This window comes from Nothobranchius furzeri, chromosome 4, assembly GCF_043380555.1.
Source record: "Nothobranchius furzeri strain GRZ-AD chromosome 4, NfurGRZ-RIMD1, whole genome shotgun sequence".
Taxonomy (NCBI): Eukaryota; Metazoa; Chordata; class Actinopteri; order Cyprinodontiformes; family Nothobranchiidae; genus Nothobranchius; species Nothobranchius furzeri.
The window spans coordinates 80815539-80840187 of NC_091744.1; the positions used below are offsets into that span (position 1 = coordinate 80815539).

At 46.8% G+C, this 24649-nt stretch overlaps 3 protein-coding genes across 6 annotated transcripts in view; 2 read left to right on the forward strand and 1 right to left on the reverse strand.

The window, feature by feature from the left end:
* Positions 1-970, reverse strand: part of LOC107396201 (synaptic vesicle glycoprotein 2B) — a 28715-nt gene extending 27745 nt beyond the window's left edge. Inside the window, exon 1 of the mRNA XM_015975791.3 lies at positions 869-970. The gene's annotated coding sequence lies outside the window, so the exon portion shown is untranslated. The remainder of the gene's footprint in view (positions 1-868) is intronic.
* Positions 971-2014: 1044 nt separating this feature from the next.
* Positions 2015-8264, forward strand: c4h15orf40 (chromosome 4 C15orf40 homolog). Of its 3 annotated transcripts, XR_011520476.1 has the most exons (5): positions 2015-2232; positions 2746-2881; positions 2960-3087; positions 4379-4584; positions 8156-8264. XR_011520476.1 is itself a non-coding variant. In XM_054734281.2 (4 exons), the coding sequence occupies exons 1-4, from the start codon at positions 2074-2076 to the stop codon at positions 4466-4468; spliced, it is 513 nt and encodes a 170-aa protein (XP_054590256.2). In that variant the 5' UTR covers positions 2015-2073; the 3' UTR covers positions 4469-4689. The 3 variants fall into 3 exon arrangements, 2 of the variants coding, with proteins under 2 accessions (XP_054590256.2, XP_054590257.1); XM_054734281.2 differs by lacking the exon at positions 8156-8264 and having other exon boundaries at positions 4379-4689; XM_054734282.2 differs by lacking the exons at positions 2015-2232; positions 8156-8264 and adding an exon at positions 2454-2571 and having other exon boundaries at positions 4379-4689.
* Positions 6088-22957, forward strand: hsf4 (heat shock transcription factor 4). 2 transcript variants are annotated; one of them, XM_070550709.1, is made up of 13 exons: positions 6088-6348; positions 8156-8264; positions 8342-8469; positions 11630-11754; positions 13129-13225; positions 14080-14147; positions 15004-15103; positions 16805-16923; positions 17004-17228; positions 19709-19826; positions 21432-21497; positions 22526-22599; positions 22819-22957. In XM_070550709.1, exons 1-12 carry the CDS (start codon positions 6223-6225, stop codon positions 22583-22585), a joined length of 1341 nt encoding a protein of 446 aa, XP_070406810.1. In that variant the 5' UTR covers positions 6088-6222; the 3' UTR covers positions 22586-22599; positions 22819-22957. The 2 variants fall into 2 exon arrangements, with proteins under 2 accessions (XP_070406810.1, XP_054590255.2); XM_054734280.2 differs by having other exon boundaries at positions 13150-13225.
* Positions 22958-24649: the final 1692 nt, after the last annotated feature.

Consider the following 24649-nt stretch of genomic DNA (forward strand, 5'->3'; position numbering starts at 1 on the left):
TCTGACACCAGACTTAAGGGTTGTTATTAATGTGTTTATGAGACCAGAAGGAGGTTCAATCTGAGCTGGAGACCTCCAGAACCGGATCCAAGTGGACCCCCACAGCTCGTTCTTCTCACTGATGAATTAATTGTGAGGCTCTGAGGCTGGAGATGTTTGCTTTAGGCTCAGAACAACGATCCCTGGGATGTTCTGGTGCAGGAAGCCGATCGGGTCTCCCTCTCATGGATTACGAGTCAAAAATCAAGATTCAGCAGCAGCAATTAACATGTAGCCTCTGGACTTGGTCTGAACCAGGCTCCTGCTGGTTCCGAAAGAACCCGTTAGGCTTATCGAGTCTGGTTGATCACCTGCTTTACCTGCCTTCAGGTAGACAGTGAGGACATCACTGTTGTCCAGCTGACTCAGGGGTCCCCAGGCTGTGGCTCCGGGGCCACATGTGGCCCTGTATGGTAGCTTCGATCAGAGATGAGATGAACCTAAATGAATCATTTTAACAGTTTTCTGGTTCAAATGTTTGCTCTAAGTGACGTTTCTACATCAGAGCTACGTGAATCATTCAGTTTGCGTCTCAGAACAATAATTACAGAAACACTTCAGATACATCTCACATGATTCCAGATGTGAAACCTCCTTCCAGCTGTTCCACCTGCTTGACTGAGCTGCATGTTATGTAACAGCTGGAAGACTCCATTAAACCCTTTTAGATGACCTGGAACAGAAACATCCAGCAGAGGAGCTGCTCTTGAGTTTATTACAGGATCTGAGTCAGCGCTGTGGTTCTAGAGCCGCCAAACAGAGCTCTCCATCAAGATTTCTATGAATTTTGATCTGATTTAAACAAATAAAACAGAGGCTCTTCACTCACGTTTCTCCTGCTGGATGGAAGAAGGTGGAGGGATTCCCCTCTAGGCTCCGTCTTCTCCTGCCTGGATGAAGGAGATCCCAAAGCATCGGTGCACACAGTAGAGGTGGAGGCGTGTTTTCTCTCCTGATGCAGTCTAGACAAGCTCTGAATACTTATCAGCTGCATTTCTGTTCACCGCGTTCTGCACAGCAACACATGCTGAGCAGGACTCTTCCGTAGCTTTTCTTATTTAAACTTATAAGAAAAACCGGTCGTCTGAATTCAGGTTTGAGCCAACGTGAAACGAGGCAAGGAACGTTAGAAGCTTCGGCAGAACATGACGTGTGATTAAGAAAAGACTCAAAAGGCTCCAGGTGAATCCAGACACGACACCAGGAAGTCTAATCTATTAACCACAATTAAACCAGAGTTTAGGTTCAGGTGAGTTTCAGCCAAACAAGGACAAGATTTCCTCACCGAAACATGACAGATGTATTTATTCGATATACGGATGTACAGAAGCGGCTGATTTGATCTTCAACCACCACTAAATGGGCAGACCCAAATCCAGGTGAATTATTGCCACCTTTTCAAAATAAAACCCATCAATGATTCTGGTTCAATTAAACATTTACAGGATCTTACAATTTATTCTTCATCTTTAAAGAATTTTATTTAAATGTCATTCATGCTGTTCAAACAGGAGTTTATTTGTTTCAATTATACTTTAAATGAACAAGGACATATGGTGGGGAAGCCGGGATCAAACCACCGACCTCCTGATTATCAGGTGGTCCCTGTCTCTGCATGGTAGACCCAGACTAGGACCACAGGTCACTCTGACATATGACCCTGTATGCAGTGTGTGATATGTGAAAGAAAAAAAAAGGGGGGGGGGGGGATGGGAGAATTTTTATGTACTTTTATTTATGAAACCTACAACATGCTTCCATGCTATAGAACCCTGGAAGGTGCCAAATCAAACACAAGCCATTTATTATTTATCTACTGAACTAAACTAAACTAAACTAATCTAAACTAAACTGTTCATGCCCCTCAGGACCCCACTTTATTTCCCTGTTGAATCCCTGTATGTATGTCCATGTGTTGAATTAAAAGCTTTTATATTGGCAGTCCTCCATGGCGCTCCGGCTCCGGTCCACCAGGAGGCGCTGTTCCTTTACCTGCTGCAGCAGTTATGTTGTCGACCACATTTAGAACGGGAGATGTTTTATCGGCTCGGTGTTTCTGTTTTTGCGGGTTTCAAGCAGTTTGAGTCCGTAGCATTAAACCGTCTAACGGTGCCGGTCCCGGTTCTTCCTGCTAACTTCCGGTGTGCGCGGTGGTTTTCCACAACCGGACCGATGCCCAGGAAGCAAAAGGCGGTGAGTCAAACTTGAAATCCACCGGGAATGTTCGGTACCAAAAGTGTCCAGCTGACTAGTTTGTGACGGAGGTGAAACTTTGACTTGTGTCTCGCAAACCAGATTGCTAGTTAGTTAGTTAGTTAGCTAGTTAGCAAACTAGCTAGTTCCCGAGGATAGGTATGAGACACGAGGCTCTAGAGAGCTGTCAAAAAGATCCTAAATACAGTTGCATCTAAAACGAAGCAAATCTAACTCAGATGGAAGGAACCTAAAAAATAAAGTCAGAGCTAAAAGGACCAACTTTCACATGATGAGAGCGGACCTTTAGGACCCACCATGGGTGGACACAGTATGCAGGTAGGGGGTCCCAGCTGGCTAATACCTCACAATGATTCTGATAAACTGGGGAGAATGGATGGATGGAGAACCCTTATTCACTTGTTCTTATTTCATGTAATCTTTTACTTCTACACCTCCCCTCCACACACACACACACTCACAACCCTGAGGTCTATCTGTGCTGTGAAACAGGTGAAAGCTCAGCCGACTGCAGCCGGAGGCGGAGCAGCTGAGGTGCCAGGTTGTGGTCCGGTTACCTGGGACAAAAGTGGAGGAGTAACCATAACGGTGCATGCAAAGCCCGGTTCTAAACATAGCGCCATCACAGGTCAACCCCAAACATTCCAAAGTGGACTGCTGTACGGAAGAACTGGAACCCATCTTATGCTCTGTTCTGCTCCTGCAGACGTTTCCACGGAGACGGTGGCTGTTTCTATTGCAGCACCACCTACAGACGGAGAAGCAAACACTGAACTCATCCGGTACCTGGCAGAAGTTCTGGGTCTGAAGAAGAGTCATCTTTCTCTTGAAAAGGTTTCTGAAGCTCAAATCTTCTAAAAGCAGGAAATGGTGGAGGTCAGATAAGCTCAAACACAATGGTGGCTAGGGTGCCGCCCTCTCTGACATAAAGGGAGAAAAATATCCAGAAAGTACAAAAACTATGTTATACATGTATTTACTATATATGTGTCAGATTTTATTGTGTGTGTACCCACATGCAATCTGGAATATTTTCTCATCATTTTCACCAGCTGTCTAGCTCCACCAGACTCATTGGTTTCACCCCTGGGGTGCTGGAATAGCACCCCGAGCTGCAGCTAAACAGCCATTCATATTTGGTTGCTAGGGAGAACTGGAGAAATGTTGGCCAGTCAGCATCTTTGAATTTATTGTCTCTGAGGCGCTGGCTGACCGTGCCCCGCTACAGGAAACAGCTAGCTAGCATGCCAGAAAGAGCTAGGTCTTCTCTCTCTCTCTCTCTCTCTCTCTCTCTCTCTCTCTCTCTCTCTCTCTCTCTCTCTCTCTCTCTCTTCTCTTTCTCTTTCTCTCTCTTTCTCTTTCTCTCTCTCTCTCTCTCTCTCTCTCTCTCTCTCCCCCCTCTCTTTCCCTCTCTCACTCACTCTCTATCCCTCTCCCTGTCTCTCTCTCTCTTTCTGTCTCTCTCCCTCTCTCTCTCTCACTCACTCACTCTCTATCCCTCTCCCTGTCTCTCTCTCTCTTTCTGTCTCTCTTCCTCACTCACTCTCTTCCTCACTCTTTCTCTCACCCCTCTCTTTCCCTCTCTCACTCACACTCTCTCTATCCCTCTCCCTGTCTCTCTCTCTCTCTTTCATCTCTCTCTCCCTCTCTCTCTCTCTCTCTCTCTCACTCACTCGCTATCCCTCTCCCTGTCTCTCTCTCTCTTTCTGTCTCTCTTCCTCACTCACTCTCTCTTCCTCACTCTTTCTCTCCCCCCTCTCTTTCCCTCTCTCACTCACTCTCTCTCTATCCCTCTCCCTGTCTCTCTCTCTTTCTGTCTCTCCTCCTCACTCTTTCTCTCTCTCTCTTTCTCATTCACTCTCTCTCCCTCACTCTCCCTCATTCTCTCTCTCTCACTTTCTCACTCTTTCCCTCCCTCTCGTTCTCTCTCCATCTCTCTCTCTCTCTCTCTCACACACACACACACACACACACACACACACACACACACACACACACACACACACACACACACACACAGTGTTTTCATGAATTACACCATAAAGCTGTTGGGTTACTTTTTGCCGATAAATATTTATTACTAGTATTTCCGTCTGTAAAGGGTTAACGGCTCATGTCTCTTCAGGGCTCCAGATCCAGAGACAAGCTCATCAGAGTGGGCTCCTCTCTTAGCCCAGAGGACGTTCTGAGAAGGCTCCAGCAGGCTGCAGGTTGACCGAGGAGGAGGAACCTGAGAGGATGGACAAACTGGATCAGGATCCTTTTTTTCCCCCCGTGTCTGTTCCTGATTTTCCGAGTGATGGAGAAGAAGACGGAAACTCGAAGAGACAGGTCCAGACGTCTTACACGATCTGTTCTGGTTATCTGGTTAAAGTAACTAACAGGAACGTTGCTAAGCTGAGTCAAATTCTGTCCCGCTCTGAACTTGAGACTTCATCTCCTCACGCTTAGACTACTGTAACCCTCTTTTCACGTGTCTGAGCAGAACCTCCCTGAACCGTCTACGGGTGGTTCAGAACACCTGTGCTCGGCTTCTCACCAAGTCCTCCAAACACACCCACATCACCCCGCTTCTCCTCATGTTGCTCTTTCTGTCAGTTCTGTCTTTCTTAAAATCCTGTTATTACCGTTTCTTTATTCTTCCTTCATATTTTTAATCTAAATTTTAACTTTTCCCCATTTTTATTACAATATGAAATATATTCTTTGTTTTAATTTTTTGTTCTTGTGAAGCACCTTGTTGTTTTTATCTGGAGAGGCACCATCTAAAAAATAGTTTCTTCTTCTACAATCACATCCCTTCATAAATCAGCTGTGGTTCTGATCTGAATCTATGGTTTTGGAACCGGGTCACTACCAGAACCATGTCGGTGTGACCGCAAACCACCAGGAGCTGTTCTGAGGGGACGTCTGTAGAATAAACGACTTCCCTGCTGAGGTCCTGGTCCGGTTCCTTGTGGCGAACCAAACCAAACTCATTTCAGTTTTTTTTCTGTTCCAATGAAATTTATAAAAGTTTATATTAAACATGTTTTTTTCACTCTGTTTTAAACTTTATTTCCAAGTAATCAAATAATAGATGATAGAAATATTTAGCAGTCTGAAAGGGAAACAATGGCTCCATCTAGTGGTGGTAGAAGGTAGGAGCACGTTTATGTAAAGGTAAAGTAAGAACTGGAAGTTTGTCTGACTTTGTTTGATGAAAACACTCAATTCAGGTTATTTCTAAGGTTCTAAATCACAACCAGAGTCGTCTCAAGCCACGTCACAAAGTAAAACACTCCAGCTGAGTTTCCTGTGAGGAACCCAGCAGCTTGCATCGAGTCGCTGACTCCTGTCAGCCTTTACAGCAGTCCCCATGCTAGGCAAGGATTAATATAGAATTAAAGATGGATTATTTTTTAGGTTTTTCAGGATTAAATGGATTTCAGGTTCTTCTAGGACCGACTAAATCAGAACCAGAGCCACTGGGTTCTGTGTGTCCAGCAGATCTCAGCTGGAGGACAGGCTGCTGTGTTGGACCCTTTGTATGCATGGATGGGTTTGTTCCACTGGGAGGACTGTTATTGTTTGTGAGGCCGGGGGGCTGTGTGTGTGTGTGTGTGTGTGTGTGTGTGTGTGTGTGTGTGTGTGTGTGTGTGTGTGTGTGTGTGTGTGTGTGTGTGTGTGTGTGTGTGTGTGTGTGTGTGTGTGTGTGTGTGTGTGTGTGTGTGTGTGTGTGTGTGTGTGTGTGTGTGTGTGTGTGTGTGTGCTGACATGGATCTTGTGTGCGCACATTCAGTTGAACGGTGAGGACAGGGAAAGGACAGCTGCTGTAGGGACACTGGCCACCAATGTGAGGACGTACAGAGACAGTTTGGATTGAGATGGAACCAAAGAGACAAACCTGGGATTCTCATTGGATGTACAGGAGCATGGACTAGTCTGGGAGCACACACTCACACTTTAGAAATTGGACGAGGTGTCAACATGCAGGAGTCTCCAGGAGCCGTTGGTGTGGATGGCGGTTACGCCAGCAACGTTCCCGCCTTTCTCACCAAGCTGTGGACCCTAGTGGAGGATCCAGAAACCAACCATCTGATCTGCTGGAGCGCCGTGAGTCCTCTCCACATCCTCACAAACTCCAGAGTCCGTTCAGGTCCTGATTTAGAGTGTTCTCAACCTGGGGGCCCGTCACCCCCAACGGGGGCTCCACAGTTTTGTTTGTGCTGAGGTTGTGTGGTCACCAAGGAGATATTTGTAATAAGGACGTGTGTAAAATCTCGCTAACACACCTACAACATAATCCAAGCTGTATAAGAGTGTGTGTGTGTGTGTGTGTTGTCCTGGTTTGTCTTGTACACTAATGAGGGTCCTCGTGGAAAGAAGAGTTGGAAACCACAGCTTTAGAACACCACACGGGGCTTCCAGGACAAAAAGACATGTTTATTATTATTATAACTTATTTAAAACGTGATTAGGTTCACATTAGCCAACAAATCAGTTTTCTTATGGGTTAAATTACCACCTTAAAAAACACTAAAAATGAAGAAAATCTGATGATAAACTCTTACAGGTATCCGCGGGTCCTTAAAAAGTCTTAAATTAGCTTTTCCAAATTTAAGGCCTTAAAAATCCTTAAAAATGACAAATAATCCTTAAATACGGTTTCCAAAGGTCTTAAATGTCCAAAGACCCAATAAACAAGATTCTTTTATTTCTATAAAATTTTCATAAATTTCTAGTTAGTATTCAGCATTTTTTGTGTACGATGTTGGCGTAAGCGGAACAATACACATTCAGTTGGTTGTGAAAGGGGGCTATTTTTAGATGAGCACATTAGCTGGTTAAGCTAGTGGGAGCTTGCGCCATGGGGAAGTGCAAGTTTAATGGTAACTGGATGGTTAATGCCACGTTCGCGACGTGGTTAGCACCGGCTCCAGGCAATAGCTGGAAATTATTGCTTAAATTTAATTTTCAAAAATTGCTTAAATTTGGTCAAAATGGCCTTAAAAAAGGTCTTAAAAAGTCTTAAATTTGGCTCCCTTAAACCTGCAGATACCCTGCCTTAACATTCAGATTCAAAGAACAGATGAACAGATCAGACATCCCCCCCTTTGTTCCACTGGCCTTCAGACCTTCGGGGCCGTTGTTGGTCCAGAACCTCCGTAACGCCTGCAGGTCTAGTAGGAATCAGCTCTGAGCTACATTCTAAAACCCGACTGGTAAAAGCAACCATTTAGGGTTAATTTGGTTACTGGTCACCAGCTCAGGTTGTCGGTTTGGCCCTGTTCAGAGGTTCAAACCAAATGTTGTTATAAAGTACACGTCTATCCAGCTGCAAAGGTTTACAGCAGTGATATCTGAATTATAATTACCCTTTTTAGGTCAAATTCGGCATTTAATTCAGTTCAAATAATTTTTAGGTGCAGAAAAACCTGAAATTCCTTCACTAGTAATATAGAATCATGGACTTAGTGAAACAAATGTAAAAAATACTAGTTTCATTTATTTTCCAGTTTTCACTCAGGATTTAATAAAAAAAACCCAGTTTGGGTTCAGAAATGACCCAGCGTTTTTTAGAGCGTATAAAATGGTTAACAGGTCTAACCCTGGCCTCTATTACCTTGCCTTTAAAATCTAACTTTGGTTCCCAAAGGCCGGATTGGGACCCATGGTGGGTCGTCATGAACCAAGTTTGGGTTCTAGACGTTCTCCAGATATTATAAAATACATAAAAATGGTTCTTAGCAGACACAAGAAGAGCAATCATTTCCTCTTTATTCCGATTTTTGGTTCGAAGGCGTAAAAGTCTGACTAAAGAAGCAGGTTGATGACACATCGTTGATGACACATCAGTAAAATCCCACAACCCGTCCACTCAGTGGTTCTCCAGAAGCTTTAAACCAGTTGTCTCCTTCAGACTGGGACCAGTTTTCACGTCTTTGACCAGGGACGCTTCGCCAAAGAGGTTCTACCCAAATACTTCAAACACAACAACATGGCGAGCTTTGTCCGACAGCTCAATATGTGTGAGTATTCCTCGTCCTCCTCCTCCTCTCCTCCTCCCTCTACCTGGATTCATCCGTTCTTCTCTTTTGCTTCGCAGACGGGTTTCGAAAGGTGGTGAATATTGAGCAGAGTGGACTGGTGAAACCTGAAAGGGACGATACAGAGTTCCAGCACCTCTACTTTCTCCAGGGACATGAGCACATGCTGGAGCACATCAAGAGAAAGGTCAGTACGTCTCCACCGATGTTCTCAAGGAGGGAAACTCATTCATCCATCCATTTTTGGCCACTTGCCTCTCATTGGGTCACGGGGGCTGTTGCTTAAGCAGGGAGGCCCAGACTTTCCTCTCTCCAGCTCCTCCGAGGGAATCCTAAGGCGTTCCCCAGCCAGCCGTGAGACATAGTCTCTCCAACTTGTCCTGGGTCTTCCTTTAGGTCTCCTCCTGGTTGGACATGCCCGGAAAGCCTCACCAGGGAGGCGACCAGGAGGACTCCTAACCAGACTGAGCTTCACCCTATCTCTAAGGGAGAGCCCAGCCACCCTGCAGAGAAAACTCATTTCAGCCACTTGTATCCGTGATCTTGTTCTTTCGGTCACTACCCAAAGCTCGTGACCATAGGTGAGGGTAGGAACGTAGATCGATCGGTAAATCGAGAGCTTTGCCTTCTGGCTCAGCTTTCTCTTCACCACGACAGACCGGTACGACACCCGCAGTACCCCCAGAGTACCCCCCCACAGGGCCCCCGAGGGATGTGGTCAAACTCCTCCCCCAAATCCACAAAACACATGTAGATTGGTTGGGCGAACTCCAACGTACCCTCCAGGATAAAGGCAGATAATTCCAAAGTCGGGGTGCAACAGTCTGGAAGGAGCGATCACCTCAACTTTTATATCTGGTCTTTGGAACTTCTGGAAGGTTCTGGTGGGTGGACCTGAGGTCTCGGGTTGGAGCATGAGGCTTTAACAGTTCAGTAATATAAAGAGGAGCTTGACCATGTAGAGCCCTGAAAGTTACAATGCAATCCAAATTCCTTACATTTGTCTTGACTGCAGAAGATAAATGACCAAACTTTAGACTAATCAGGGGAACCGTGCTCTCAGGGGCAATGATCAGACTTTCAGTCTTTTCAGAGTTTAACTGAAAGAAGTTTTCTTCTAGCCAGCTGGTGATCGCTGATAGACACTCTAGCAATTCAGACAGTTTATAGAACTCAGAATCCTTAAAGGAGCAGTACAGCTGAATGTCAACTGCATATAGGTGATAAGAGACATTATGAAAAGAATCAAGTATCTATCCAAGAGGGTGTATATACAGCAGAAACAATAGTGGACCCAAAACAGAGCCTTGGGGTACCCCACAGAACAGATGGGTAGAATATGACATGATTTGGTTTCTACAGACACTGTAACTTCTGTTAGAAAAGCACGATCTAAATCAGTCTAGAACAGTTCCAGAGATCCCCACCGAGTCACCAAGTCTGTTATGAAGGTGCTGTGATCAACAGTGTCAAAAGCTGCAGAAAGATCTAACAATACTAACACTGTGAATTCCCCGTTGTCTGCAGCCACTTTAAACTGGAAACTTTAAGTAAAGCTGTTTCTGTTGAAAGCTTTTTACCAAAACCAGATTGAAATTTACCAAAACTGTTGTGTAGTTCCAGAAAAGTAATCAGTTGATCTGCCACAACCTTTTCCAATCTTTTAGAGATAAATGGTCATTTAGAAATGGGTCTGTAATTTTTAAGCTGAGATGAGTCCAAGCTTGGGTTTTAAAGGATGGGTTCAATAACTGCATGTTTGAAAACAGATGGTACAGAACCAGATTGTAGGGATAAATTAATAAAATCTACAACGCATGGACCCATTTGGTCAAACATCCGGACGTAAAAAGCTGGTCCAGCGTTCCACAGCCAGCGGCAAACCACGTTTTTCCTCCTGAATCTGAGGTTCGACAATCCGCCGTACCCTCCTCGTCAGAACCCCTGAATAGACCTTACCAGGGAGGCTCAGGAGTGTGATCCCCCTGTAGTTGGAACACATCCCGCAGACCACCCTTTTTAATTAGGGGGACCACCACCTTGATCTGCCAATCCAGTGGATCTGCCCCCGATGTCAACGCGATCACGCATAGCCGCGTCAGCCAACGCAACCCTACAACACCCAGGGCCTTAAGGAACTCTGGGCGAATCTCATCCACCCCTGGAACCTTGCCTTCGAGGAGCTTTTTGACCACCTCAGTGACACAACATGGTGTTCATTTTGGACAATCCATGACGAGAACAGAATCAATCAAACTTTATTTATAAAGTGCTTTTCCTACAAAAAAAAATGCAACTTAAAGTGTTTTGCAGATTAAACACACACACACACATACACACTGACCAATCACAAGCTTGCGGTCTCCGTCACTTTTGATGGATAGCTAAGAAGTTGGGCATGTCTCTTGTCAGCCTCTGCGAGCCCACACAATGGCGTTGCATCTCCGTACCGACACAGACAGAGAAGTAGAAATTAGGCCCACCCACAGGCTGCTGCAGCTAGCACCAACAACTATCCAACGCTACTGTTGGACAAAAATATTACCACTTGCAAGTTCAGCAGCAACAAAGCCTGGTCACCATCAGTCCACTATTCCATACCCTCCTTTAGCTTCCCTCCAACAAATGGTGAATGACCTGTATTTAATGGTGCCTTCTAGGGTTCTCCACCTGCCACTAGTGCACCTACACACGCCACTAAACTGTTAAGTGTGGTTTCTGTTCAGCAGAGCGCTTCAGAATGATTTCCAATGTGAAGCTGCTAAAGATTATGGCTGAAGAATCACAGAAGCCAGTTTGAAAGACAGTGGAGTGGATTGGACAGTGGGAGGAAGCCGGAGTACCTGGAGAGAACCCACGCATGCACAGGGAGAACATGGAAACTCCATGCAGAAGGCCGGGATTTGAACACGGGACCTTCTTGCTGCAAGGCAGCGCTAACCACTGCACTACTGTGCAGCCCTAGCATCGCATAAGCATTAGCTTCACATCAACATTAGCATTAGCATCACAAAAGCATTACATCAGCATTAGCATTACCATTAACGTTTATGAAAGAGTTTTTTTTATCAGTGACGTATTTTAACTCCAAACATGAAATCTGAGCTCTGACCCGATGCTGTTCTGTAACTCTTCTCTGTAGACATTTTATGGTTTTTCCCCAAAAACAGAAAGTTAAATGCTACATCTCACCGTGCATCCATGTGGGAACATGGAGATGAACCACGTTGGATGAACGTTGTAGAAGTTTAAAATGAGTTTGTGACATCTTCTGGAGACTATTTTACTGTGTATGAGTTTGTTTTTATCTTAAAGTTCTTCACTAAACCAGGTTCTCCTCCACCCAGGTGTCCATAGTGAAGAGCGAGGAAACCAAAGTCCGACAGGAGGACCTCAGCAAGCTGCTGTATGAAGTCCAGCTCCTCAGGACTCAGCAGGAAAACATGGAGTGTCAGATGCAGGACATGAAGCAGTGAGTGTAAAGAGTGTCTGAGGGATAGGGTTTCACATCAAAAGGTATTTTCATACATCTGCTGATCTTCTGGTTCAGTTGGAACGAGTCACTCAGAGGATGGAGAAACGTTCACGCTACTAAAAATAGCTGCTGTGTTCCTATTGTGATGCAGCTTCTTTGTGCTCCCTTTGTTTGTCAGGGTTGGGAGAGAATGTTCACCTGGTCAGCTGACACACACACACACACACCTGCGCACGCACGCAAACACACACACACACACACACACGTACACACACACACACGTCTGTCTTTCTCTCATAGTGAGGACCCTCCACTGACTTCCATTCATTTCATGATTTCACCATGCCTAAGCCATACCCCAACCCTAACCATAACCATCGCTGATCTATTCATAACCTTAACCTTAACTAAAACGTAATTCACACCATAACTCTAACTGGTATGGTAAGCTTCTAAAAAAAAGTGAGGACCAAAAAATGTCCTCACTTTGTAGGGAAAATGGTCAAAATGGTCCTCAGTATGTAGTATGTACAAGAACAAACACGCACCCGCACACACACACACAAGATGCACACACACAGACGCACCTGCACACACACACACACACACAGGCGTACACACACACAGATGTACACACACACAGAGATGCGCACACACACACACACACACACACAGAGACGCACACACACACACACACACAGACGCGCACACACACACACACACACACACACACACACACACACACACACACACACACACACACACAGACGCACCCGCACACACACACACACAGACGTACACAGACGCACACACACACACACACACACACATACACACACACACACACACACACACACACAGACGCACCCGCACACACACACACACAGACGTACACAGACGCACACACACACACACACACATACACACACACACACAGACGCACCCGCACACACACACAGACGCGCACACACACACACACACACACACACACACAGATGCACACACACACACAGACATACACACACACTCACACACAGACACACACACACACACAGATGTACACACACTCACAGGAAGTGTTCTTGTCGGGCGTAAAACCCATCAGAGTCTGAAGTTTGTTTTATTTCATCGACTTGAGCAGAACTTCAGCTTCCTGCTGTGTGTTTGATTCGTTCTTCAGAACATGTAAAGCAGTAGTAGGAGGTTCCAGGATCTCCTCCACAGATGTTAGCCTGATGGTGTCACCAGAACCCGACCAGCTGGGCCTGTTTCTCTGCAGCCAGAGGAGGCAGACATGCTGAGCTGTACGGGTGGTGACTCTTCTGACCGTGACACGAGGAAGGCTCACCTCTGTAATACATCCTGTTACAGATGTTCTCCTGCTGTTTGCAGGCAGAATGAGGTCCTCTGGAGGGAGGTGGTCTCACTGAGGCAGAACCACACGCAGCAACAGAAGGTCATGAACAAGGTGAGTCCAGAAACACCTGAACGAGGTTCTGTTAGATCCATCAGAACGTGCAGCTCACCGTTGGTTCGGTCCGGTTCTGATGAGATCCAGTTTCCTTCAGCAGTTGTTCAGATATCAGCTGTAGTTATAAGTGTTGGTGTGACCTCTGACCCTTTCAGGTAAAAACATACAGGTTTGGTTCTTGTTTTCTTTCATTTATCGTAATGTTATTGTAAATGGATCCACGCTAGAGATCAGCTGTTTCACCAGGAAGTAGAAATCACGGCTACATCTGCCTGTGCTTGTCAACAATCTGCCTTCTGCACAATCTGCAACCGGTTCAGGACAGCAGCAGGAGTCCCGACTGAATGCGAGTGTGCATAGTCCAGGCGAGAGGTGATAAAGGCATGCACCACAGGCAGTTGAAAGAAAGCCTTTAATTGCACCAAAGCAAAGAATTACAAAACAATTTAACCCCCAGAGTTGCCACGACTGTTAACTGCATCTATTAGAGCTCAAATGTTTTTTTTGAAGCTGGTATTTTTAACATGGGAGTCAATAGGAACTCGCTTCTTTCTGGAGCCAGGACCCGATGTCCTGCATGTTTTTCATGTCTCTGCTTCAGCACACCCGAGTCACATTAGTGCATTGCCTCTTCAGGAAGACATCAAGTGCTGCAGAAGCCTGATAGTGGCAGCAGAGCAGGTCTTCCTGAGGACCACTGCCCTAGTGGAGGAGGGGGAACCTGCAGCTTATTTCACTTCCATGTTGGCTTCACTTTTGTCAGCTGTAGACTGTCCCTCGTTCAGAACGTTTAGATCATGTGAGATGATGTGATGATGCTGATTCATGCTGAGCTCTACCCCCCCCAACAGCTGATCCAGTTCCTGTTCAGCCAAATGCAGCCCAACACCCCCAACACCATGAGCCTGAAGAGGAAACTGTGAGTCCTCTCTCTCTCTCTCTCTCTCTCTCTCTCTCTCTCTCTCTCTCTCTCTCTCTCTCTCTCTCTCTCTCTCTCTCTCTCTCTCTCTCTCTCTCTCTCTCTCTCTCTCTCTCTCTCTCTCTCTCTCTCTCTCTCTCCCTCCCTCCCTCCCTCCCCCTCCCTCCCTCCCTCCCTCCCTCCCTCCCTCCCCCCTACTTTGGGTTATGTTTGATAATCATCGCGGTGGAAATATTTTAAAGCCTAAGCTCCAGAGTGTTACTTCTTTAGTAGAATAGTGAGTGCAGAAGGACTAGATGACATCACAATGACAGCTGCGTCCAGAAAGTCGTGTGGAGTATTGATTATTATTATAAGGTTGATCTCTCTCTCTCTCTCTCTCTCTCTCTCTCTCTCTCTCTCTCTCTCTCTCTCTCTCTCTCACACACACACACACAAAGGGCCGGGGGGGGGGGGTGAGGGGTATCAGCTGACGAGCTAAACAATCCCAGCGAGTGTTTGAATGGAGGCAAGTGCTGAATCAGTCAGTCAGGTGCACACACACACACACACACACACACACACACACACACACACGTGTGTAAAATGCTGGATCAGCTTTGCTGCTGAAAGTAAAAACGGCTGTTGTGAGAGGAGCAATCAACAGCACAAAGGTGTGTTTCCTGGTCAGGAGAACGACTTCTGCAGCTTCAAACACACACACACACACACACACACACACACACACACACACACACACACACACACACACACACACGTTCACCTGGTGATTTGAAACACACCGGCTGTTTCAGCTGGTTAACAGGAAGTAGAAGATGATCTGAGTTTAACCTGCTTGACTCTTTGGTGCCTTCAGGCCTCTGATGCTGGATGACGGGTCTCTCAGCCCGCCAGCCTCTAAGTTCAGCCACAGTCATCAGATGGAGGCGGTACCCGAGCCCTTCTACATCCACTCGGTGAGTCGCTCGGCACCAGAATCACTTCCTCTTTACTCGCAGGTCGACTTTTCTCAATGACACATTTAGCTGGAAACTCTAATTACCGAGGCAGTGACCTGCTGACCTCCATACGAGCGATGCCAGCAGCAGCCTACAGTCTGACTGTGCGACCATGCTGGGGGGGGGGGGACTATAACCTGGACTGAAAAGCCTCTGATGTCAGGCACTAGAGGGCAGCAGACAGCACAAACTCATTTCATGTTTCATTATTTAAATAATACAGCTGAGCACCAAACCAGCTACATCCCATAATACCACACTCTTACCTTCGACGTTCCACCTGACTCTTCTGGGTTCTGGCTCGTCTCCTCCGTGTTTCCCAGTTAGCACCATCTCCTCCTCTTCATTGTAACAGAAATGTTTATTCATGACTGAGTGGGCGGAGCTAAAGAAGCCAGAAACAGGTGGACCTGCGTTCTCCACGTATAGGCCTTTACCGGCAGCACTACTCCGCCTAAAGCAGCTGAGTACAGCGTGGGTTACCTCCGCTGGTTTTCCTGCCAGCCCCGGGACAGGAAGTGGGTACGTCACTAAACCGTGTGAGGCCATCTGTAAGCTCCACAGAAGCAACATGGTGGTGGTGCTGCTCACTTTTATGGCTTTGGTCAGACTCTGAACTTCTGCAGGCAGCAAGCAACCAGTGACCGGCCCAGGTCAGCGCTGTAGGACCCACAACGGAGCAGGGACTGAAAAGTAGCGGGTCAAAACAGAACCGTGCTGCTGGAAGACCGAACCGAACCCTCCCGAGTCACGCTGAGTAGTACCGTCGGAAAAGGCCTATTGTTGGATAAAAACCACGTACCGGTGAACCCGTTTCAGGGCGTGGCTTCTGAGTATGTACCAGAGTGTGGGACACCTGAGCCCCCTTCAGACGGGCCATGAAAAACGGAAATGTTCCAGACTCTGTCCGTAAGACCTTTGTGTCTGAATACAAACATCCGGATAACCTTTTCCATAATTAAACCGGACGAAGCCCCTAGTAACAGGTCCAGACTTGTTACGGACAAGGTGGCTGCTTCAGACTGGTGAGGTCGAGTTCCGGACAGGGGGAGGGGGAGGAGGAGGGGACCGGGGAACGCTGTGCGCACCTAGATAGCTCGCTCCTGTAGCATGCGGCGAACCACAGCAGCTCGCCTCCTACGGTACCGTCTCGTAGACGCGCGACGGAGCGCTTCACACCGCTTCCGTGATTCCTTTATTAACCATTGAGCTTCATCATCCAGGTCTCTTATGCGTCTTCGTGTGCGCAGAATTACGCTCAACATAAGTCCGATCAGTGAGAGGAATTCTATCTCTTCGTCGGCCATGTTTGACTGAATGGCTTTGTTTGGGTAAATGACGCATGTACGCCCGCCGCACTATCCGGGTACAGCCTTCCCGCCCCCTCTCCCTCGGACATCTGGAACTTTTCCCTGCTGTGTGAAGGCAGCCGAAAGGACAAGTTCAGGTACAAAAGTGTTGTGTCTGAAAACACAGTTCTGGTTAGAAACCGGACTGAATTGTCCACACATATTCCAGAATGTCAGTCTGAAAAGGGTTCTGGTGACCCTTTGTTTCCACATGTGACCAGACCGGGTGTTCTGAGGAGACTTTCTACTGGTTTATAGTTTTTATAGGTAACTCATCTTCTAATGCCTGTGCTTTCCCCCCACCCCCCAGCCACCCGGTGATGCGGCTTCCTGCTCCTCCAGTGGGCTGACAGGAGGACCAATCATATCAGATGTTACTGACATGTCTCAGGCTGCCCTAACCATTCAGATGCAGCCAGATGAGAACAGGTGAGCGGAGCCGAAACAGCTTCAGGACCTTTCCCTTCCAGGTTCTGGTGTAATGACAGTCTCTGGACCCACCTGGACAGGGAGAAGTGCATGATGCTAATCAAGGAGGAGCCCGTGAGTCCAGGTGTCCTAGGTAAAGGAGGTGGTGCGGGCGGAGGAGAGGGCGTGGCTGTGACCTCCACCTGTGAGGTGTGCTCCTCAGAGCCTCCTGTCCTCCCTGTCGCCATGGTGCAGTCGGTTCTGGAAGGGAGGGGCTCTGCAGCTTCCATGATGGAAAAGAGGAGTAAGAGACCTGCCCTTGACAGGTGAGTGTTTACAGGTGAATCCAATCTAGACCAGGAGCAGAATTTGAGAGGTCCAGGCCGCTTCTGAGGCCCAATCCCAAAACTTGTACTTCCACTCTTACGCCCTTCAATTGCGCGTTCCAGTCCAGCGGTGTGAGTGTAGGTTGTCCCGATCCTCAGGTGCAGAGATTGACCACGCCCATTTTGCACCCTTGATCCCCAAGTCTGCATCGATGTGGACTAAGATTTATTGTGAACAGCAATGGATGTAAATGTAGTTAAACATTGTTTGAAAGTTGTTAATAAAGATTTTTTTGAAATAGCACAAAGTGTGACCAGCATTCAGACATGCGTCGCAGTTGATGATGCAGTGCTCACTCTCCCGAGTCAGCACACTTGTGTACTACGCCCTCGAAGCCTTACAGTGCACCTCCTTCAAGTGCACTACACTGGAGACCGTAGGGCACAGTGTGAGTATTGGGACTGGGCCTAAGTGGTTTTGTTACCTATTTTAAGCCCCGCCCCTTTATTGTTAACCAATGAAGAAAAAAACGCCTCAAATAATTGTTGTGGTGTGGGTTGCGGCTGAGCCGCGCTCTCACCCGGTGCTGCTGGTCCAGACGCTCACATTTCTGATTGGTCTAGCTGGAACCAGACAAACGTATCAGCTGGTCTGCAGGCGGCAGAGGTTTAGAGGTGCTGAGCACCCCGAGAGCTGCCCGTCCAGGCAAGATCAAGCTCACAGTTTTGTGCACTTTCTCACAATTTCACTGCCACATTTGTAAAATGAAAGCAAAACACTCTTCCACAAATCACAAGCAGTGCTTTACAGATTCTGCTTTTCCAATAATCTAGTCCAGCTTCAAAGCCTCTAGGTCAGTGATCTAGAGCCCTGCACTGAAGCCCTAGGCCCGAAGCCCGGCCCGAGGCCAACGACTGTGTAATTACCTCGGACACGGGCCGGGCTGGGCGCCTTTATTTTTAATTAGATTCATTAAAAAAAAAACCTGAAACACTTGAACGCAGCAGCACCTGCCTGCTTCTCACGCACCGGCACCAGTTAGCTCAGTTAAGGTGTGTGTGGTTTATAAATGCGCCTATATAAACAAATTCTCAAACTGCTGATTGAAACATGTGCTCCTATTCTAATATGCCATTTTATGTCCACTTTGTTAGTCTGTTAGAAACCATTCGTTCATTCTCATGAAAACGGCAGCATTCTGTGAATAAATCCGCTCAGCAGTTAAAAAAAATACAGCATTCATTGCTGGGGTGTTTTTTCTAAGGAGAGCGCATTTTCAGAGCGGCAGATTAAATTTACAAACGCTATAATAATTGGGGGTGTTTATTGAATCTGCCGCTCTACAGTTAAAAAATTAGAATGCTGCTTTTTTTTCTAAATGCACAGGAGCGCATTTTCAGAGCAGATTAAATTTACAACTGCATCCAATTAATATAGTGTTCGTAAATTTCATCTGCCGCTCGAAAAATATGCTCTGTTAGGAAAAAAAAGCTGCATTGATGCGGTTTTTCTTTCTGTTTTTTTATTTATTGTTTTACTGCAGAACGCTTCTCACAGATAATTAGAATGCTGAGCATTCTATCACGCTAAAACATTATGAAAGGTTAAAAAAAGGTCGGGCTCGGGTCGGGCCAGAGAATCCTGAAAACCTTTTCGGACCGGGTCGGGCTGGGGCTCCACCCCCTCGGGCCGGGCCGGACACAGGCTCAGATTTTAGGCCCGTGCAGGGCTCTACAGTGATCCCCAATGCCGTCCTGAAGGCCAGCATGTTTTAGTGTTTTCCCTACTTCAACACACCTGATTTCAATCAGCAGGCCTCTGCAGAGCTTGATGAGCTGCTGAACAGGTCAGTCGTGTGTTGGATTAGGGAAACAACAAAAACATCCTGGATACTGGTCCTCAGGGAAGGGAGTTTGAGTGTTTTTACTCAGATCAACATCTCGTTGAAAACAATGTCCATACTTTATTAGCAAAATGTTTTAAAACCAAATAGAAACTAAATGATGTTTTTAAAAAATAACAAGTCTCATTTATTTATTTGGGGAGGATCTGACTAAATCACTGACTATAACCTCTGAAAAGGTCAGAGCTAATGCTGGACTTGTGCCACTGCTTCCTCCTCACAGACATGTAAACATGAAAACTGTCAGCGCGGTAATCGGGTCTCCTGTAACTACAGCAAGCGTTCTATGCTTTTTATGTTTGACAACAGAGTCAAAATAAACATGTCAAATTCTCAAATTTTAGGGGAGCTTCAGCACCCCCAAAAATGGGCTAAAAATGCCCATGCCTGCAGGTGAGTGGGCGGGGCCTTAAGAGCGAGAACTCGCACTGTGGTCACAAAAAACATGACAGCTGACAGTAAAAGGGGTGGAGCCATAACTTAATGATATGGCCGTGTGTGTGTGTGTGTGTGTGTGTGTGTGTGTGTGTGTGTGTGTGTGTGTGTGTGTGTGTGTGTGTGTGTGTGTGTGTTCAGAGTGGACGTTTCTGAGGCAGTGGAGAACGTGGACATGAGTCTGGAGGAGCTGCAGCAACTTCTGATCAGGAGCCACCAGCAGAGCGCCATGGAGACTGGAGCCAGCACCGCTATGGATGTAAGAGGACGTTGTCATTCATCCAAAAAAAGTTTATGTTCATTTGTCCAGAATTAAACATCTATCCAGACCTCACAGGTCTGACCTCATCAGTGTGACCTCACAGGTCTGGTCCCATCAGTGTGACCTCACAGGTCTGACCTCATCAGTGTGACCTCACAGGTCTGGTCCCATCAGTGTGACCTCACAGGTCTGACCTCATCAGTGTTACCTCACAGGTTTGACCTCACAGGTCTTGTCCCATCAGTGTGACCTCACAGGTCTGGTCCCATCAGTGTGACCTCACAGGTCTGACCTCACAGGTCTTGTCCCATCAGTGTGACCTCACAGGTCTTGTCCCATCAGTGTGACCTCACAGGTCTGGTCCCATCAGTGTGACCTCACAGGTCTGACCTCATCAGTGTTACCTCACAGGTTTGACCTCACAGGTCTTGTCCCATCAGTGTGACCTCACAGGTCTGACCTCATCAGTGTGACCTCACAGGTTTGACCTCACAGGTCTGACCTCATCAGTGTGACCTCACAGGTTTGACCTCACAGGTCTTGTCCCATCAGTGTGACCTCACAGGTCTGACCTCATCAGTGTGACCTCACAGGTCTTGTCCCATCAGTGTGACCTCACAGGTCTGGTCCCATCAGTGTGACCTCACAGGTCTGACCTCATCAGTGTTACCTCACAGGTCTTGTCCCATCAGTGTGACCTCACAGGTCTGACCTCATCAGTGTGACCTCACAGGTCTGGTCTCATCAGTGTGACCTCACAGGTTTGACCTCACAGGTCTGACCTCATCAGTGTGACCTCACAGGTTTGACCTCACAGGTCTTGTCCCATCAGTGTGACCTCACAGGTCTGACCTCATCAGTGTGACCTCACAGGTCTGGTCTCATCAGTGTGACCTCACAGCTCTGACCTCATCAGTTTCTCTCGTGGTTCTGGAGGAGTTCTGGTCCATTTACCTTGAGGTTTACAGACTTTCATCTCTGCTCAGCTGCCTGAAGGTCCCACCTTGATGTTTCAGTCGGGTTCTGGTCTGGAGTCTGACTGGACCTCTGCAGCATGTTGGTTCTGTTGTAGGTCTGCAGCAGTTTGAATCCCAGTTCTGTTTTATGACCCAGTTCAGTCCAAGCTTGAGTATTTAGAAGACTTTAGTATCTAGAGGAGTTCCTGTTGGGTCAGAGCCGGGCCAAACCATCAGCCCTCCACCACCGTGCTGACAGCTGAGCTCAGCTGTTGGTGCTGCAGTGCATTCTGGGTAAACATCTCTGCTCTTGTTTCGTCACTCTGATGGTTTTTCATTTATACAGATGACGTTTTACTAACCGGAGGTCAGCTTCTGTGACTTTTGACCTTTTAACCGAGTCTGAGATGGGGCGTTGACCTCTGACCTCATCCTAAACCCACTGAGATGCCCACAACTGTGTGAATGTTCTCCACTCTTGAATTTTTGTCTGGGGTCCTTTAGAAATGACCTTTGACCCCTCCCAGGCGGGCAGCACCAGCTGCATCTGTGAGGTTGTTGCAGATGTGGCCGTTCTGTCAGATCATCTTTTACCAACCGTGGTTCAACATCTCATGGAAAACCTAAATCTCTTGTTTCTCTGCAGCCATTCAGCCTGAACCTTCCTCTGAACGAGTGGACCTTCTCAGAGATGGAGTCCAACCTAAAATCAGTGAGTCTGAAGCTTTCACCACAGGATCTCCTGCTTTAGTTCCACCATGTTGGTAGCTTTGTTCCTAGTCATTCATCACCTTCACACACACCAGCAACATGCTGCATCCAGATCAGGGTGGTACCTAACCGCTGTTCGAGGTCAGGATGGGGATGTCACACTTTAGCCTTTAGCAGACAAATATTTCAGCTTTTCTCCCTGGAAGAAGCTACAATGATGTTCTGCTGAGCTGTGGTGGCCTCATGGAGGGGGCCATCGTCTAACACACTGCTGCTAACCACTTACACATTCTCCCTCTCATGATAATAACATTTGACTTTGTTTGACATTGAATGTGCTACTACTAGTTTACCTGTTTAATCATAGATCCACTAGGATAAATACAATAAAGTTTATCCCTCACCAAATAGAATTATTTTCTAAGAAATCACAATGTAACCATAGAAACACTACTTGGTATATATGTTGTATGTGTGTGTGTGCGTATGTGTGTATATATATATATATATATATATATATATATATATATATATATATATATATATATATATATATATATATATATATATATATATATGCGTGTGTGTGCGTGTATGTGTGTACATATATATGTTTGTGTGTGTGTGTGTGTGCGTGCTCTGTCTTCTCCATCCCCAGTGAGTCGTGGTGGATGGCTGCTTATACTGAGCCAGGATTCTCTGGAGGTTTCTTCCTGTTAAAAGGGAGTTTTCCTCTCCACTGTCGCTGCATGCTTGCTTAGTATGAGGACTGCTGTAAAGACTCTGACACTAGTCAGTGACTCGATGCAACCTGCTGGGTTCCTTATATAGGAAACTTTTTACTGATTGGCTTGATGACCTGACCTGTACTGGAATGTTTACTGTGTGAAGGTCCTTGAGACGACGACTGGTCCTGATTAGGCGTTTTAGAAATGAACTTGAATAGAATTTTCTGGCTTTAAAAGCTCAGTTTGTGTTGGGAATGTTGGCTTGGTTGCTGCTGACAGTAACACCTGGTTTTGTTGACAGTACATGTTTCAGAACCAGGACCCAGAAGCTTTTCCTGCTGCCAGCTGTGAGGATCAGTGACGTCGTCGGTGAAGGTGACGCTTCTGTCAGTCGTGTTCAAACTCCGTCATCTTTCTGACTTCCTGTTTAATGAAAACATTAATGACTGAATAATTAACATGTCCGATCCAATCAAATGAGTAACTTAAACCTAGTTGTGAACAAGAAAACCCAGAACATCACCTGATGTTTTAGGAATAAAACGGATTGTTTGAATAGAAAATGTTGGTTTTCACTCTTATTCTTGTCTTTAGGTCAGTCCTCCCGGACCCGGAGCAGCAGTCATTCTGATATTCTGCTTCATGGATCCGATCCTGAGGCCCAGCCTGGCTCCTCCTACATGCGGATTTATTTTACTGCCTTCAGCTCAAACGCTCAGACATCACGTGAGCCTCGGCACTAAAGCGCGTATTCCAGGTTAGCGTGCTGCTTCGGCTCTGATGCTAGCTGCTGGAACGACTCCTTGATAACGCCATCGGAGTGCTGACTCAGCATCCGTGGCTTCGGCACTTTAGTCTGTGTGTGAGTTTCTTCTTCCTATAATACTTTACCACTGATCTGAGAAGGTGGTCCACTTATAAACAAAAGTAAAGAAATGAGGGTTTGGTTGGTTGTCTGTTACAAGACCTGGTTAGTGACCTTTACTAGCAGGTAGAACTTGTTTAGGTTAGGCCCAAAGGATGTCCCATAAGCCTCAGCAGCACCCCCCAGTGGACGGGAGACTTTTCACCTTGAGGAGCCTCGGTGGCGAGTGGAAGATCCACAAAAGCATGGCTCCACCTCCTCATACTGCTCAGCATCCCGTCCCCCCACCAGAAGGTGTTGGTCCCTAGCATGACCAAGCTTTCTAACAGCTGTCCATCAGGAGCCAGGACCAGGTCGTTCACCGGAGCCGGGAGCACACCTGGCAGCACCTGAAGCTCAGAATATGAGTGCCGGGTGGGGAGGTTCCCAGGTGTCTTTTAAAGTTGTTCCTGCTATTAAAGGTAACCAATGGAGCGTTCTAACGTCATCAGAAATCTGAGCCGAGGAGCCTGGAGAACCCTGGAGAACCAGGGTAGATGCCACTGATGCGAGGTGTTTGTGCCGTTTGAATGAACGCGTCTCCAGTCATTCCATGTTGGAGCAGATGAGACGAGACTTTCTGAAGTGATTCCCCCCCCCCCCCCCCCCCCCCCAACACAGCTTAACGTGTCTCCACCCACCGCGGCCTTCATTACACCTCTTCCATCGATTTGAATGTGAAATCTGAAAGAAACACAGACAAGTGTTGACTTTTCATTTGACAAGAGCACGAGTACTTCTGCATCTTTGCACAACCGTGACGACTAGTTAGAACAAAGACAGCAGCCGCTTTGTTTCGGTAGTTCGGCAGCGCTGCAGACTCCGACACAAACACACAGTTTGAGCCTGTTTTCTGTGTTCTGGTAAACGTTGGAGTGCTTTAGTGATGTGGTTGAAGAAGTGTTTAACTCTGATGAAACAAATGAAAGCATAATGGGTGTAAATGTGGAAAGTGCTCAGCGCTGGTTGCAAGCAGCAGTTTTGTTTTGTACCAAATACGATAAGTTGAATTGTGCAATAATGTACAGAACTGTGCGGAAGCTGCAATACACGGATGACCGTAGGAATGTAGGACACGAGGACACGGAGCTGCGAGTTGTGGACTGGAACACGTGACTCTAGGATGCACTTCTGAAGGATAGTGTTAGTCTGCGGGGCTAAAAGCCCTGCTATTCATGCTGAGCTCAACAACAGCGGGAGCGCGGATGTAGCCCACAGCTAAGCTACAAGCCCAGCTGTCATTCAGGAGACGTTTGGCTGATCTGGACCACATCTGAACCTTTTCCCAAAGCTGAAGGAGACAAAAGCTTCTGGCTGCTTGGCTAAAAGCAGATTTACATCAGGACTGCTCTGGATGTTAAATCTGGATGTCGGAAGTGCAACTCTGCTAAAGCCCTCACAGGTCCTCCTGAGATGTTGACATATTTACAGTTTTAACATGAAACCAAACACGAGACCACCTGCTGGGCATCATTTAGGGGTTAGCAGGTTAGAGAACGGTTGAGTTTGGTAAAAACTGAT